The sequence below is a fragment of the Pseudopipra pipra genome, chromosome 9, assembly GCF_036250125.1.
Source record: "Pseudopipra pipra isolate bDixPip1 chromosome 9, bDixPip1.hap1, whole genome shotgun sequence".
Taxonomy (NCBI): Eukaryota; Metazoa; Chordata; class Aves; order Passeriformes; family Pipridae; genus Pseudopipra; species Pseudopipra pipra.
The window spans coordinates 21,457,049-21,475,147 of NC_087557.1; the positions used below are offsets into that span (position 1 = coordinate 21,457,049).

Sequence of the window (18,099 nt, forward strand, 5' to 3'; positions counted from 1 at the left end):
ATTTTCAGTATTGAAAGTTTGACTGTTTTCAGCATGTTAAAAAATTACTTCTCTATTTGTCAGGTTTATGCTGCAAACAAAAATCCCATGAGAACTGCATTCAGGCAAAAAAATGCCGATTGTTGTTCATCAAAGTACGGAGCTTTTAGTGACATTTTAGAGAAGTGCTGGTGGAAGGAAGCAAAATGGGGCTGTTGCTCACAGTGTTTGTAGATCTTAGAGCGAACCTTGGTGGAAAACAATCTGGAACTGTATTCTGAGGAATGGCCTAATGAACAGGAGGACTTTATGGAGGAAATTCTGGAGGAATTTCTTTTCCTTAAAATGGAAATTAAAGATGATAAACAGGTAGTGAGGTCTTGCCTCATCTCAAGGTACTGGTGTTATTGTCCTGTAAGTCACCAGAGAATTGCTGAAGCCTTTATTTGACAGTATCTGGATGTGATGAAGTGTTTCCTCACACAGTGGTGCACAGAAAATACCTGTGATCAATATGCCATACTCTGACTATATGCAGTCTAGCGTTGTCCTCTGTATTTACTACAGGCAGTACCTTGAGTACAGCAAATGCTGAAATTAGGGAGCCAGGGGTCTTTTTGTGGTATCAGTTGTAATTGATGGATGCTGAGGCATTGCTGCCACAGACTGGCTCGTAGCCATGAGCTTCCCACAGGCTTCATGAGCTCTTGGCTACTGTAAATCTGAGTTTCCACAGTTCAGATTTTACACGCAGATCACTGACAAAATTGTTTCTTAGAACAATCCAGGCTACTATTAAAAATCAAATTAAAAAAGATCCTCTTTTTATTTTTTCTTTTTTTCTTGTGTGTGTGTGTTTTCGTTTGTTTGCTTGGCATTGTGGGTTTTTTTTAGTTTGATGCAAAGCTGTGGCAGCTTCTATTATTTACTATAAAGCCTTCCCCATACTACATGTGTAACTGCTCAATAACCTCATGCAGCCTTGCTTCAGCCTCACCAAATCTTTCTGCTGGTTTTGCTGTGGCGTTTCATTTGCTGGTGTGCACTTCTCCCTTGGTGGAAAAGATTCCCTGTGGGGAATTGCAGATGAAAGATATGTGCTGAAAGTGACAATTTCTATTTCTCTTTAGCATAATAGAGGTCACAATTTTCTTTTTAAGCATTCTTTCTCTGTCTGTCACCTTTCTTTGATACATTACCCGGAAGACTCTCTGTGTCTGCTCTTTTAACGTTGTCTATGTAAGTTGCTGTAATGTGTTAGGCAAGGACTCAGTCACTGAGCACATACCAATCCTCTCATCTAGTGTCAGACGGCTTAATAGCATCTCTCCTCTTGCCTGGTGTTCTGGTGAGGTGGAGATGGGATTCTGGGTGGTGGTTTGGTGTTGTCTTTGGCAGCAGCACTGGTCTCTGTGGGGAGGCAAGTTCTGCTCCATGAGGAGCTGACAGTCCGAGATGGAGGTTTTTGAATTGCAATGCTTGTATTGCTGGTGAGACACAAATACATCCAAATGTTTCACAGCCTGTCACAGACAGAGCTGACAGCAGCAGCAGTGCTGGTACCTCTTTGCTGGTATTGTTAATCAAAGGAAAAACAGAAATCCTTTGTGGACCCCCTGTGTGAGTAGCGATGCAAAAAGCGTGATGATACATGGGAAGTAAAAACAGCAGGAAGACAGGTGGTATCACATTGGGAGAGAAGAATGTCTTTCAGAAAAGTTTCTCTGTCGTGTATTAGGAGTCAGCTTTTCTCTATATGTAAACTGGAATAAAAAAAGGGGGATTGATAGTGCAGGGAAATGTTCATTCCACAATAAACTGCAGGCAGATGTGCAAAGTGGGGTGACTTCATAGAAAAATTGGAAGGAGGAGGAGGAGAATGACTGAAAGGAAACTTTCCAGAGAGCAAAAAAAATGCATCCTGATGAAAGTTTAGAAACAGTTGATCTTTCCATACTTGTCCTCTTTTTGTGAAGACTCAGCTTTCTAGTCACTTCCTAAATAGACTCTTCCTGGTTCCTGCTCTCACACTGTCACTTACAGCTCTCTCTCTTAACAGACTGTTACTGCCATGAAATTGAATTGCTCCACTGTTACCGGTTCCACATATCTAATGTGATAGGTGGTTTTAGTGGAAGTGGCCAGTACTTTGAGAAAACCAGGGCAAGCAAATCATTCTCAGGATAGGAATAGAAGAGGACTTCTGAAAAGGTTATTCAGTTTCTGTGAGGGTTCTGCATTCATGCTCTCGACAAACTTCTTCAGTGTGCACTGAATTAATGACACACAGTTTCCTGTGAAGATTGTGGTGTTAAAATGTGGGCAAGAGAACAGTAGAGACAACAGCAGAGGGAGGTTTTCATGTGTTATACAGAATATTATATAGAATAATTTTTCAGAATAAGAAAAGATAGCACATCTCAACGAATAAGTATCATTCCTTCAGCTTCCCCTAAACCAGTCTGAGTGAAATATCAGAACCTTAAGATGTTTTTTGTCTTAGAAAACAAAAAGGTAATAATTCTGCATTTGCAATATTATCTTTTAGTGACCTGTGAGGTTTCACTGATGTCTGAAATGTAATTTTCAGTGCCCTGTTCAGTGGCAAAGCAGCCCTGATTTTCTTAGAGTATTTGTGCCAGTTTAGAAAATGTTTTTACTATTCTTTTTGCTTTTGTCATTTACAATAAACACTCAGTGCTTCTAGGAAGAAAAAGAGATACACACGCAAATTATAAATATGGGAACCAGTGGTCCTTGGGCAAGCACAGCCCTGTATAACAAAGCAACTGAATTTACATGAACAGATTATAAATGCCCAAGGTGTAAATCATGACTGTTGGCCCAACTAAAAGCTCATCCAAAGTTTTTTAAGTGTGTTGTCCTCTGTCCATGTCTCTTGTGTCATACTTCAAGAGGCCATTAATTCCGAATTAAAACTGCAACATTATAACCAAATATCTCACAGAGCAGCCACAGGGCCCCGTCACTACAGGGGTACATGTTATGGCTTTTCTTGACTTAGATTATTAAATTAATTGGAAGGAAGAAATCTAAACCCGTAGGTGAAACATCTCACCCTCAGATCAATAACTCTGCTCTGTGTCTCTGGGAAGATGAGATACTCACTTGATCATAACTTCCATCACATAACTTTGCATCTCTAACTCTCAAGTTATATGGAAAAAGCAGCCATTTCAGTAGGAAGCAGATCCAAGTGCACCTGGAATTCATGCAACCAAAATTGTCTGATAATGGAAATCTCTTTTCTGAACGCTGCTGAGCTATAGGACTTAGAAAAACCAGATAGATGATGTTTTATTTCTTCAGTATCTTCTCCATTACTGGTGCTACTGGGATGAGAAGGGAACCATCCTTGATTTCATTAGTATTAAATTACTACCCTCTACATAAATACGAGTTGCTGATTTCAGGTTTTCATCCAACTTCCTTGGATATTGACCTCAGTTTTCCTTTGATTTTGTAGGTTCCTACCAGCCAAAAGAAGGAAGGCGTTTATGATGTGCCAAAAAGTCAACCTGTAAGTGTAAGTATCTTCCCTGTCTATATAAAGTAAAGAAAAGATGTGAAAGTGTATACAGTAAAGAAGCCTCTGTGGCTTTCATTATTGTCTGTAGCATTTGGTACATTCCTTGTGATGTGACTTTTATCAGTGTTGTGTTACGGGTTGGTTGGGTTGGTGCAGAGTAACCAGGATTGTAATGTCACTTATATCCATCTCATTCATTGCTTGAATCTCCTTTCTGTCTTCTCCAACTCATTCCTTGAAAGTCACTATGTGTAAATGTATTATTTGTGGTTAAGAGTCGACAATGAGCCTTTTACATGTTAATGCATGAGTTGCTGCTTGGGTTAGAAGGGTTCCTATATTACCCAAACCTGTACAAGTCTTGCTCTGAGCAAGGATGAGCTGCATTTTCTCCCCTGTAGGATCTGCCAGAGCTGCACTTTATATATTGTGCTCTTCACAGCTTGGTTTAGTCAGACAGCAGGGGAGGCAAGGTCTGAATAGAGATTGAGAGAAGTAGCACTAGGAAGAGGTATGTCAGAGCATTGTGCCCTCTACAGTGATTTTCTGCAGCCTTAATGGCTATTCTTCTCAGATCATTTCCTGGTGAATACCGTGTGCTGATAGGTAAAAGATTTTATAGGGAGCTTCATATCAAATATTACCAAAAAAAAAGGATATTTGCATGAGAATTACTTTTCTGTCATTTGGACAGAAAAAAACCCAAACAACCAAACAACCAAACAACTTACATCAAAGTCCAACCTAACATATACCATAGAAAAGTAATTATTTTTCCAAAAAAGCCAACTTCTGTGGTAGATTAGTAAGTGCTGTAGAGCTGTAGGGCAGAGGTACATGCAATTGCCATCAGTTTAGCTGTTGGGAAATGCTGAAAGGAAAAGCAAAATTAAGTGTACAAAAAGACCTCACTCAAGATGTTCCTGAATGGCAGAATTTTTTCTCTATGTATTGCATTCCTTCCCTGGATGTTGTGGGCTGTAATCAGTATATTGAGAATCCCTCCCAGTATTGCTATACATTATTTCTCTAGTGCTCTAAGTATACAAGAGACTAAGCTTAATTCAGCTTAATTTTCTCTATCCTATGCCTTGCATGGACAGTAAAATATTAAAAAAATAGTAATAATATACTCTTGTATCCAGAAATCACCATTCCCTTTCTGTGTATTGGCATTTTGAAGAGGTGAAGAGTTTATCCCCAAAGTATATAAGAAATGGTAACAAGTGATTGAGAGAAGAAGTGGAGTGACAGATGCCTTTGCAACAGGGTGTGCACTTGCTGAAGGGTGGGTTGTACTGTTTAATATAAATTTCGGCTATAAAGACTTCAAGAAATTGTTCAGTTGCTTTGGCTACACAGAAAATTAGTATTTCTGAGGATTTGTGTGATAGTAGGGAAAAACAAAGGAAAAGGTCAGGAATTTCAGTCTACTGTAAGTGTGGGAAAGAAGCCTGCATTCAGTAGAGAGTGATTCCTTTCATGGGAGGCTGTGGTAACTTGCACAGCTTGGGCTGAGCGTGGAGACCGAGATGTGGAATAAAAAAGATGAACACTGGGGAGGGGCTGGATGGGGATCTGGATTGTGACATCTCTGGGCTTTGCACAGACAAATAAACCTTGCCATAAATATTTCATGATAAGCCACCAGAAGCACGGAGGCATTGTCATGTTGCTTGGGAAAATCTAGTAAAATAGCTCACGTTGCATAACTAATTAAGGTATTTGTGGGCACAAAATAGCTGTTGATTTTTCACTTGCTTTTCATATAGCTTTTCATGTAGTTCAGTGTTACAGTTCTTCTGCCATACATTTTTTATTATTCCTTCAGTGATGTTTCAGATTTACTCAGGGTATAGTCTGTAATTTAGGTCACTGCAGTAGGACTGGGTGTATAGGACACTTGCAGTCATGTCTGCAGACACCTGGTACTAGGCTGTCCTGGTAAATAGCATGACTGAGATACAGGGCACATGGAACCTACTCTGTAATCATCAAATACATTTAATCTGTCATCTCCATGAAGCTGGTTGCACCTTATTTTTTTTTTCTATTTCATGGTTAAATTTAAAGGGATTAAAGCTTTTCCTTTTAACAACTTATGTACTTTAATTTATGAAGAAAAAGAGAAGAGGAAGAAAGAGGTAGCTGAAATTCTGTTTCACCTTTTTATATTAGTATGTATTAAAAGAGAAAAAAAGAGCAATAGCTCTTAAAATTAGCAATTTAATATTCCACTGCCCATCTGATTTATTGCTCACCCTTCCATGTATGAGACTCTCTGTCATTGAGACACTTGCCATAATTTTTTTTTCAATTTATAGCTGTCATTATTATATAAACCTCTAAAATTCAGTCTGAGGGCAAATAATCTAGCTCATCTACCTGGTTTAAACGTGTAAGGACACTTTCTTTATTAGGAGGTCTTGCTTTCAGTAATTTCATAATGGATGAATGAAGTGAGAAACCTTTTGTAGCTCCTGATAGGTTTCAGGCACCATGAATCCTCTCTCCTGACAATAAATTCAATGCTTAATAACAATGCAGCAAGTTTTGGTTGAGTTCAAACTGAATTGCCCATATTCCCTGGACAGAGATCAATCTTCCATTTTAGGATTGTTTTCCTCTGGTATGTTCCCAGGCAAGTTACTTCTAGTCCGTGCACTGAAAAGTGAGGGATACTGAAGTAGTCATTTAGGTGCCTTCCAGCCTTGACTCTCTGTAGCCTGTGGAGGGAATTAGGCACTTCACAGGCCAGGTTGGATGGGGCTTGGAACAATCTGGTCTAGTGCAAGGTGTCCCTGCCCAATGCAGGCGGTTGTAACAAGATGATGTTTAAGGTGCCTTCCAACGCAAAACATTCTGTGATTCTCTGATTCTATGAAATTCCTTCTGTCTGCATGACATGTCCCTCTCAGGTGGAAATAAACATTTGGCTAGATTTCATTCTTCATTGGCTACATATGAATTTTAAATGACTTGCAGGTATGATGACTTCTAAAAGTTAGGCTTAGCTGAGGTGAGATTCAGCACAGTGTAAAGACTGAAAGCCAGAATCCCCATTTTAGTCTGCTTTGAAGCTGGGAAGTGTAATTCACACTGATTTTTCAGTAAGATACATCTTCCTATGACAACCTTGGGCAAATATTTCTCCATGCGTGGGGGATCCCACTGAGGCTGAAGGTATAGAGCATCTTCCTGGTAGTGCCACGGAGCAGAAGTGTTGAACATTGTGCATGCACTGAGATAGCTGATGTGCCTACACAATACTGTGCCACTGTGTGAGGCCATTTGTCAGCAGGTACCAAAGTACTTTATAGTCTGGCTCCTCATGATCTCCGATATCAAGTAATGTAAATACGGTGCAAATGAGGCGGAAAGGAATGAGTCTCAAATCTCGGGATTTGAACCTACCCGCTGAACTCAATTATGAGTGGTGGCTGGTTGCCAAGTCACTTCTCTGACATTGGGATGAAAAGATTGCTTACTCAGTATGATTCTTGTATTTCCCTGTCTCTTTGCTGCATCCCTTCCCAGCAAATCCTGCTCTCCAGTAGATTTCCTCTGCTGGCTGTGCAGCTCAGCTCCTAACGCACACTTTTTACAGCATCCAGTTCCCTCCCAGTATCTCTTCCTTCTCTTGTATTAACTTGCACTTCTTGTGTTCATTCTTATTTTCTCTCTGCTCCTTCCTTAGACCAGTTCTCCTATTCTCCATTCATTGAGAGCAGACATCAAGCCAGACAAAGAAAGCAAGCTCACCCCAAAAAGCTTGTGTTAAGTGGTGCACACTCCGCTTAGAAATTCTAGTTCTGTGTGTGAAATTAACTGTTGTAAAAAACAGAAATGTTTAATGAGCTCTTTTTGTCATAATTTCCCTTCATCTCCCATTAAACATCCGCATCAAGTTCTACCTGTCACGGTGTTTTTAGTAACAAGAGTCAAACTGTAAATACCCTTCACAGAGACTGTCAGTCACGTCACAATAAAACCTTCTCTTCTCATCAAAATGTCTAAACTATCTGCTTAACAATTTTATGAAGGCTTTCAAACAATTCATCTTACTGCTGTATAAAGATCCAAGGCACTATAGCTGGTGCCTTACAATGCAGGCACTCATTTGGCTGGTGCCAACTACATGCAGAATATTAAACCAGGATGGCATGGACAGGGAGGAGCAGATGAAGCTGGACCTGAGCACACTCAGGTTTAGAAGCCATAAGATCTGCCTGGTCATTCTGCCCAAATTAGGATGCTGTGTTTGGGAAAGCTCAGTTTTAATTCTGACTGGGATAAGCTCAGTTTTAATTCTGGCTGGGATTACAGTGCCATTTACATGTCTGGCTTTTCCCTAAGTTGCAGAAGCAACTTGCAGACTTGCATTGACTTCAGCCTCCACAATCCAGCTTTCAGGACCAAATTCTCAAACGTGAGGAGAAAGAAAGTGCACAAATACAGTCTCTCTGACCATCTGTGATGAGAATGCTGTCCAGTTTTATTTATGTTTGCTAAAAGAGACACCTGTGTTCAACCGCCCTGACTCAGTTACACTCAATTAAACCCCATGTACGAGGTTTAATATTTCAGTGTGGGACATGCATTTTTACAGGTACAGCTATTTGTTGCAAAATTTGCAAATATATTAGTTTGTTATGATAATGTCTTGTGGCACGAGCTGATGTTTTGGTGGGCCTTTGCTTTTTTTTAGAATCATAGAGTCGTAGAAGTGTTCCACTGGAACACTGACAGGGGTGTCTTACAGAGATCACAACCAAAAGTTTGTAGCTGCTATACTTAGTGGGGTGTTAGTTGCTAACTAGTTCTAATAGCTAAATCTGTCTTTATTTTGTTTTGTTTGACTTTCTATCATTTATTCTTTTTTTTTATAAAAATCTGTTTTTTCTGGGAATATTTTGTGCTTTATTCCTTAATAAAAATTTTATTGGCACAGGAAGCAGAAACCAGGTCCTTCTCCTTAGTCTTCCCAGTTTATAGCATCTGTAACATAAAGTGATGAAGTTTCTTCATGTGTGTTAAATACATGGTTTATGTAGGTCTTAGCACCTGAGCTCAAAATTAGGGATTTTTCAACTGAATCTTGAAAATTTGTTCTTGCATTGTCAGGTAAAGCAAGTACACTTAGAAAGCTGTTAACCTGAATTCAGAGTCTGATTTCCAACAATCCAGAGGGCTAGATGTTTGAATTAATCTGTTGTTAGTGTATAGACTATTTAAGATTAAGAATCTTAATCTGGATATTTTCTGAGCATTGAAAATGTGCCCATGCAAACTTCAGGGTTCAGTCCATCCCTTATTTTATATTTGGTGAGTCAAAGAGCAGGTTTTAGCAGTCAGTGTAGGAATGCTGTTTCACAGATGAGAATATAATGTCCTAGTTTAATTAATATAATTAAATAGTTTAATATAATGTCCTAGTTCTTTTATGCCATATTGATATTGTGGGCCACATCTTGAGCTCTTTTTAATCTGTAGGAATTGTCCTGCTAGCAGGCTTTCCATTCCTGCATTGGTAATACCATTCACCCAATGTGATCCTAAACCCTGCTCTGCCAGTGGAATGATTACATGCTATCAAAGCATTGAATTTACTTCCTAGTGCAATCCTTTAGGATTTTGGGACGTAATCACATAGTGTGGGAAAGCTGTAATCCAGCAGAGCTGCCCTTGATCAATTTTCCAGTGTTCTCTCTCTGTACTGTTCAAACAGCAAGAAACAAGGAGGCAAACAAAAGCTGCAGGCTTTGCCCTGGTGACACAGTTTTCCTATTGGATATAGCACACATGGGTGCTGCCGTGTGTGTGGGAGCTTAGATTTGTATTTTTAGTACAGAACTCAGGCAATATAAATAAATGACAAACATTTTAGTGGCTCCTCACAGTTATCCAGCCTGTTGAGTCACATGTCTAATGGCTCCATGTGTATTTGTGTTCCTAAATTTCCCTGGATTCCTGTGCATTTTCTGGGATAATATTCTGGACCTTTTGATATTCTCCAGAGTGGAGAAAAGAGTGTAATTGATCTCACCGATTGTGGCATAAAGCTTTGTTACATATAGTGAATTTTTGTCATTTTTTTAGTATGACTGATGCAGATTTTGTCTGATCGCTGCTGATACATTAAGTTGACAGCTGCACCTTGTGTTGATTCACTACATTTTGATTTGCTCGGAGCCCTACAGTAATTTGCTAAAATGTTTATTCACAGGCAGTCTGCTTTCTAAGTAGTGAAGTTTATGGCTTTACCTCTTCTGCATCACTGTATGCATTAAATTATATCATTTGCACAATTTGGGGTTTATTCACAAATTTAAGGTAACATAGGTCTGGGGAAAGTGTTGTATGTATTTGGCATCAGTCTGGGGAGAAGTTGTTGTGAATTATTGCAGATTCATTCAATCCTACCCTACATTATTAAGTACAGAAATACACAGGTTTTGGCTTTTTTGCCTGCTGAAACTCAGGAGATTTCAAGGTTTGGAAAATACCATGAAGGCAAGGTATTCGGTAATAAAGGTAGAAATAACTTGTTTCTCAAGCTTGGTTATAGCTCCAGTCACCTGTTGTTTTGAAAGCAGTAGATACAACTGTATAACTGTGCCTTGCAATTATTTTAAAATAGTAAGTATGGGGTTATGTCTAATTCTCTTCCATTGTTAAGTTTATTCCCTGAAAGCATTCAGAGCTATCTCTGCTGTCACAGTCTAGAAGTGGAGTTTTGCTTCCAAGTGGAAGTTTGAGTTCCCATCATCACTTGTCTCTCCCATCTGCTGTTAAAGAAAGCCACCACGTGTCCCATGGCTGTTTGCAATGTGCCCCCTGGAGTCTCCTGACATTAAAGGGGGCTTATCCCAACCTATCTGAGCTCTTACTGTGTCCTGTGTGTGGGGTCCAGAGAGGATATTTAGGAAGTGACCGTGGGACCTTTGTACCAGCATCCTCTGTGCCCTGAGAAGTTTCATTATCTTGAGTTTTGTGTTGCCTGGGAGCAGCAGGGGTCTGGCTCTAAGCTAGAGTCACTCTTTTGGACTCTTGATTTATTAGAGTCTGTCAGAGAAAAGTGGTAATTGAAGTGTTTTAAATACCATTTCCTATAAAAGTAAACACCTCAAGTACACAGGGAATTCAGAATTAAGTTCCTTGCAAATGAAGAGAAAATAAACAAATGAGTAAGCATCTGTTTTGATCAAATGAAGAGTTCCTTAATTTAAAGGAAGCTATTGAGCAACAGTAAAGCAATTCAATTCACTCAAACTCCTCAGTAATCTGTGATGTCGATTATATTTAACTATCCCAATACTTGAGCTGCTCAGGGCTGACTAACAGGGTTTTTAACCAGCATATCCAGTGACCAAACAAAGGAAACTGGACAGCTGATGAATGCCAAGAAGCTCAAGGTTACCCTGTGGTTGGGTACATCACACCAAAGCAAGGACTTGGGTTTGTGACTTCAGGAGAATTTGCTGAATAAGAGTGAGCCTGAGAAATAAGATTTACCCTGTGAAACTGAAGAGAGAAATTTTGGAGGATTCCCATGTTCCATGGGATCCTGAGCACTGGATTTGTATTCTGTGTAAGTGTGGGATGCCCAAATGCATGTATTTTGGATAAAAATTAGTGTAGTTTTATGGCAGCTCATGTTGCTGGCATGACCTGTAGATGGAATTGCCTCCATCTCTGGAAGTGTTCAAGAACAGATTGAATAGGGCTTGGAGCAACCTGGTCTATTGGAAAGTGTCCCTGCTCATGGCAGGGGTTGGAACGAGATGATCTTTAGGGTCCTTCCAACCCAAACCATTCCTGATTCTACGATTAAATGCTCACAGCAGCCTTACAAGTGAAGGGTTGTGCTCAGCTGTACCTGTGTAAATCTGGGTTGAGGGTGACATCGTGACTGTCCTTCCCTCGGTTACTGGGAAGGTTTATGGCATTTGAGGATCTTTACCATCTGTTGGAGGCTGAAGATTGCAAAGGCATTGACAATTTTTCCTTGACACACGTATTCTTCAGCGTATTCTCTTTAATTGGGAAGTAATTGAGCAATTCTTTGTTGAGTTACCATGCGATGTCATTAATTCAGCAGTAGTTTTACAGGAAAACAATATGTCTGTGGGATGTTTTCAGTGTGTCTCAATGTACTAGACATGGTTTGACTGATGATTGGTTTAGTCACGATTCCGACATGCTCCCTCATTATAGTTCTAATTGTTTTTTTTAGAATGAATTGTAGTTAATTAGCAAGCTGCTTGAAGCTCATGGAGCTCATAGTAATATCAACAGTTGTTGTATAAGGTTGTGCAAACAACTGGGGCTTTCTTGAGCTACAATGGTGATTCAAACCATCAGAAAAATTTTTTTCATGGCCAAAATATTTACATTTTCAACTAAAATAAGATAAAAAATATTTAGTTTGACCAACTATTTGACTTGTCATTAGACTTCCAGTGTAAAATCCGTTTTAGAAGAAGGGAAATGGAAATCCAGAGAGGCTGTGTAGTTGGGTGACCCCTCTTTTGTCTGCTGGGCTGAGCGGTACAGCACTTCCACTGAATGCATGAAATCAAGTTTAAATCCCTCTGCTTCTTAAAAGAGTTGAATAGCTAATACTCAGCTCAAAGGTTAATTACTAATTGCTGGTTATTTGCTATATTTAGTATCCATCGTACTCTTTTTTTTTTTTTTGCTGAGCTCTGTTTCAGAGTACAAGTTAATTACCACATTTTTTTTCATGTTTTTAAGCACTGTCTTTGCTCCGTTCTCTGAGACTACAAAATCACATTTTGTAAGATGCTACTTTTATCATCTTGTTTTCAAAAGTGTAGCAATATTGAGCAGGTTTTCTCGTGCCATATGTCAGCATAGATCCCTTGCCATTGGTAAAACCAGACTGAGTAACAGAAGTTGAATGTTCTGTCTTGATATGTATCTAGGAGTTAAAGAAGAAGATGCTTTGCACTCCTGTGAGCACAAGAGCCCTGTTTTAGATTTCCCTTTAAAAAATTGAACTTTTGCATTGCTTAGAAAAGATGTTTTTCTGAAATCTGGGCGATCAGAGGGAATACTGCAGTGGAAGTGGATCAATTTTGGTTTGGTTTATGAAAACTGCAGTTTACTTATCTCCTGTCATTGTGGGTGCCTTCCAACTCAGGATGTTCTATGATTCTATGATTATCATTGCTTCTCTACTCTTGATTTTTCTCCAGCTCTTGGATTATATGTTATTCTTTAGAGAATAGTGGAAAGTGTCACGAGGAATTCCGCTACTGGCTCGGAGTGGTTCAAAAAGCTTGCTGCTGCTTTAAGAAGCCAGATTTCCATATTTCATGTTTAAAAGATTTACAATATGTCTCACGTGCCTATACAGAAAGATGGAGCTTTCATTACAGGTTTAATGTCATTGCAATACAAGGATTAATACTCCTTCCTCCGCCTCGGTCTGCGTGGCTGGTCACAAGTGAGTGGTGTGCCCCTGGTTGACTAAGCTGTGGTGGGGGTGTTTCATATTCAGGATGATGTCTTTTTGAATAATTAAACAAGCTTTTACATCACTCTGTGGAGGAATCTTTCCCAGAGAAAGATCGAGAACTGGAGCATGTCTCCAGGCTTCTGGTTATTTTCTGTTGTGCACTGGGAAAGGAGGGAGAAGATTGTTGACTTTCATTGCAAAGGTTAAACTCTTTGTGTTGAAAAGCTGAACCAGAGGAAGGCTCAAAAGGCCAAATTTTGCCCTTGGCAGCCATGTCGCTGCCTCGCCATGGTCCCCCAGAGCAGGCTCTTCCATGCTCTAACAGACAGAGATATTTCACCCTTAGAAAGTGTCTCCTCACTGGTATGTGATGCAGAACACGAGCTAATAGAAGACGTGGCTCAAGTGCTCCATGATAATTGGGCACTTGGGGATGCTCCGTGACATGTTGGGCAAGTGTTTTCTGCAGGGTCCTGCTGTAGCACAGGTGGGAATTTCTAATGGGCCGTGGAACGCTGTGCACGTGTTCCCTCTGTGCTGAGACGGGGTTATCCTTCAGCTGCTTTCACAGAGTGATCTGTGCAGCTGGTGCTGCATCACTGATGCTGGAGGATGGGAGTCAAACGAGGAGGCATAAACCCTTCTGGTGTCATATAAAGAATATTTTGAAGGTCTGTGGTCTTTGAATGAACAGACAGAGCTTTTTCCGCACTTTCCTTGTCTGGGTCTGGGGGAACACACCACGAAGTTACAGAACTGAGTCCGTACTTGATTGTGCACAATGACATTATCTTCCTTTGGCTTTGCCTTTGCTTTGCCTTTTCCCAGTCCTTTTTTCTTTTTTTCTTCATGTCTATGATGAGATGAGGCAGGGGGAAAGCTTCTAGGCTGTTTCTGAGATTTTTAAGTTAGCGTGGGATTACTGGCTGGTAACTCGTATGAAGCTTCCCAGTCTCCTAAGATCTGATTTTTGATAGCTTGCTGTTATGTTTGTTTCTTCAGAAATAAAGTCTGCAACAGTATAATAAATGTTACCTGAAATTTAGCGTTCTGAGGACACTGAAGTGATGTGTTAAATATGTGGATAGATACAGATATATTTGTGTCTGAGGGCAGATACTCCAGAGTTATTTACACGCACACAAACTATAGATTTAAATGTCACTTGAATTATGTAATTTTAGAAATTGGAAAGAAAATATTTATCTTTGATGTGTTTAAATTGGTGTTACAGTTCTTCTAGTAAAGAGGAAGGCGTGTTTTTTTCTGCAAATACTTGCCTTTAAGGGCTTTTGTTGTTCAAAACTCAATTATTCCTTTTTTCCCTGAGGATGCTAAGGCTTTTCTTTCACCAAGCCAGTGAAAAGTTCCATTAATGTAAGCAGGATCAGAGCTCACTGGGTATGCTTATTGCTGATTTAATAAATATTTGAGAAAATGAATAGTTATGTTGCAAGTGGTAAAATTGCTTTATACACCAGATGATGAGATTTAGCACAAATAGTGTACGTTGCCCCCACATCCCAGCAGCATTCAAACTCTCTGTTTTGACTGCCTGATTTCATATCTGTGCTCACAGCAAGATGGAAAGGGTTTTCATTTCAATGCTCAAGTCAATAATTATGGAGGTTATCATTTTCATGCTCAGAAATTCATGTCATTTTCATAAATCATTCATCTCATTTCATAAATCATGCTTTACAGCTGGAGAATGGAAACTTATTGCTGGACATTGATGAAAATCTTGTTTCAGTCACTCAGGTAAGGTTGTGACTCTAAAAATGTTTTAAGGAAATATAGATGAAATCATCTATAGGAATAGCGATATTGGAAAATGTTCAACTTGGGATTAACTTCACTGGAACATAGCTAATATCAGATGTGAATAATTTAATGAAGCATAATGGGTGAAATCAGTTCTGTAATGACAGTGAAATCACAAAAATAAAAGATAACTGTTTGGTGTCCAGAATCTCATATGCTGCAAGTGGATAAAGCTAAGTCTGTGTCAGAGAAGATGCATTCATTTATTCAGGCTGAGAACTGAGTTGTAGAAAAATTACTACAGATCTGAACCATTTGGGACTTCAAAATGCACCTACAAGTGTTGCTGTTTAAAGCTACCTCTAGTCAGTAAATTAATAAGCTGTGTTCCCACTAAATTTGTTTATGTTCTCTGATGTAGTTCTGTAGCTCCTGTTGCATTTGAGGTTGCTATTCTGTAAAGAAATATTTCCTCTGTAAATATATTTCTTTTTACCAGGGAATATTGTGAAGGAGGGTTTATTATAACAAACAGTGATGTCGACTTTCCTATCACTCTCTCCAGCTGCCTGTTTAGAAATCCATCTGCAGAGTTTCCCTTAAGAGCTTTAACAGAATTATATCTGCGAAGAGTTTCCAAAGATCCATCACCTTGAAGCGCTCTGAAAAGTATTATTATTATTCCCATTATACAGGAGTATGGAGGCACAGAGATCTGAGTTACCACCTTTCAAATGCATTCATATAATCCTGAGTTCAAAAGTATGCTGACTATCAATTTTCAGTGTTCCTATGAAACGTATAATATTTTGTTCCACAGAAAATGTATAACTCTACACACAAATGTGTAACTGTATGTATCCTGTGCTTTCCCATCCTCTCTGGCTTGCTCATCTGCTCCCTCACATAGGATGGGAACCTTTGCACATTGGGAACCTTTGCTCATGGTCTCCTCAAAAGGACACAAGGTATTCCTCAGCAAGCCAGCAAGGAGCAAACAGTGAATAGTTCACTAGTGATGCAGGAAAAGAGCAGGTTTAGGATTGATGCTAAACAAGCAGTTTGGAGAGACGAGAAGAAAGTGGCTCTCTGTGTGTTTCAGTGTCACCTGGCATCTCTTGAGTCAGGAGTGCCTACGGGAGGCCTGAAGTGATTTCCAAACGAGTGCTGCTGTTGTCATTCCCACTTTTCTGAGCATTTTAACAACTCCTGCCTAGTGTGTTTGTGCACACTGCAGAAGTGACTCACAAGCTGGGTTTTGTTGGGGTTTTTTTTGCAGAAGCTATTTCTGGCAGTATTTCAATAACGTGAACTAGAATCAGTGTACCCCGAAGAAAACATGGATTTTCTTCTTTTTCCCTTCTCCATTTCCATGCAGATAGTTAGAGGGATATATAAGCCCTTAAGAAGAAATTTCATTTTCATAGCACTAGAGCAATGTGATCTATTTAATATAAGACATGATGTGAGGAAATGTGAGATAATTAATCCCTAGGTACATCGTTGTCATGAAGCTGAGAATCATCTGAGCTGCTAGATGAACTTCAGGTCTAAGTGATTGTAGCATCATCTTTGTAGGTGGGAATCGAGATTGGATTGAAAAACTGCATAGACTTATGATATGTGTAGTCTTATTCCTTAAGGGATCATTTATAATGGAAAGCTGAGGGCAGAAAAAGTCTTGGGGTGATCTCCTTTGGTGGGTTGTAAAGCCTGACCAGCCAGTTTCATTAATGTCCAAAGCACTAAGAGGGGCTGTCTTGGCAGGTCAAGACTCAACTAGATTTCAAACCTATAGGAGTGAAAGAAATGTGATAGGAGGCTGCGAGGTTTATGTGACTAAGCTGGGGAGAAGATTCAATGAGCTGAATTGAGATTTGCATTAAATCTCATTTGTAATGAGAATTGTGCCTTCCCACATGTGTAGGTGTGATTGAGTATGATACAGGGAAAGCCAGTAAGAAAGGTAGTAGAGAAGTACTTCTGTGTTCCCATCAAAGCTTTCCAGTATAGCCACCCTGATAAAGGTGGTAGATGGGATTTAGGTTTCCTGCAGAGTTCTAAGGAATCTGTGCTTTAACATCCCTGAACTCCAGCTGAACTGATTTGCAGATGGGTGGAAGCGTGTAATTTTACTTGAGAACATGTCTAGGAGCTTTGATTATGCAGCCACTCAAGGTGTTTCTTTTTATGAAAGTGCTTTTTCTCTCCTGGTCCAGTTAGTGAGGTCTATATGGGTGACCTGTTTTGAGCTCAAACTGAAGGACATCCTGAGAAAATATTTCTAACACAAATTAAATGTAGAGCTAAAAACTTGCAGTAACCCATTTGTGCATCCTCCTTCAAGTCCACGTATCCAGGTCACACCTGTCCCATGGGCAAAGGGAAGTCGGGCAGCATTTTAAAAGCCCTTCCCTTCTGTATCCTTCTGTCACTCCACACTCCACTGCCATGTTTTAAGACCTTGAAATGAGTGTTTAAAAAAGGAGCCAGGGAAAAGGACTGGCCATAAATCATGCTTGATGCTCACTGATGTTAAAGGCAGAGCAGTAATGCATCCAGTCCTGTTCTGGATAGTTTTTTTCATGCTTTATTCAATTTTTTTCATTTTGGACAATTCCCTACAGAATTGTTTTATAGAGTCAGTTGTTGGCTATTTGGGTCCATCAGCAATATCAAAATGCCACATCTCGGACCCATGTGCTTCTTCCATGTGGGACTTGGCATTTGAAGCCTATGTGCCTTTGGGGGGATTTATATTGTTTGCTGTTACTGGATAACTTTACTATTTTTAACCACTTAATTTGCAGTTTCTTCTCCTCAAAAGATAAATGAAATTTTATTTTTTTTCTCTTTACAGGCTGTTACCCAACTAGAGCTTTTTGGGGACATGTCCACTCCTCCTGACGTAACCTCTCCCCCAGTGAGTACTCAGGGAAACTGAACTGTGCTTTACATGGTATTTTTCAGCACATTTATTGAGCACATTTACAATTCAGGTCATCAGCCATTCCAGTGGGGAGAATTTCAAACTATTTTTTATGTTACAAGAAAATAAAAATGAAGCAAATTGAATGCAGAGTCCCTGCTTCATGATGATGGGCAAAAATATCTTCAATTTTTATTTTTCCACTATAGCATTCAGTGTCACATATGATACAACCTGAGCTGCAGATCCGCTCCCCTGATGTTTGTCAGAGGGACGTGCTTCACTGCACTCTGTCTCTCCACTGCACTGCAGGAAGATCCAGTTACAGCTTCATACATCATGTCTCCAGTTCCACCAAGCACCTATCCCAGAACTGCTGTTAAAGGACAGAAG

At 39.7% G+C, this 18,099-nt stretch overlaps 1 protein-coding gene across 29 annotated transcripts in view; it reads left to right on the top strand.

Moving 5' to 3' along the window:
* DAB1 (DAB adaptor protein 1) overlaps positions 1-18,099 on the top strand; it is a 434,139-nt gene that overhangs the window by 399,174 nt on the left and 16,866 nt on the right. For 20 of the 29 annotated variants that reach the window (XM_064665096.1, XM_064665105.1, XM_064665095.1 and 17 more), the window contains 3 exons: positions 3,467-3,526; positions 14,718-14,774; positions 17,638-17,700. In XM_064665096.1, the coding sequence (XP_064521166.1) occupies positions 3,467-3,526; positions 14,718-14,774; positions 17,638-17,700 (180 nt within the window). The remainder of the gene's footprint in view (positions 1-3,466; positions 3,527-14,717; positions 14,775-17,637; positions 17,701-18,099) is intronic. The other 9 variants (XM_064665113.1, XM_064665122.1, XM_064665115.1 and 6 more) reach the window with 3 other exon arrangements.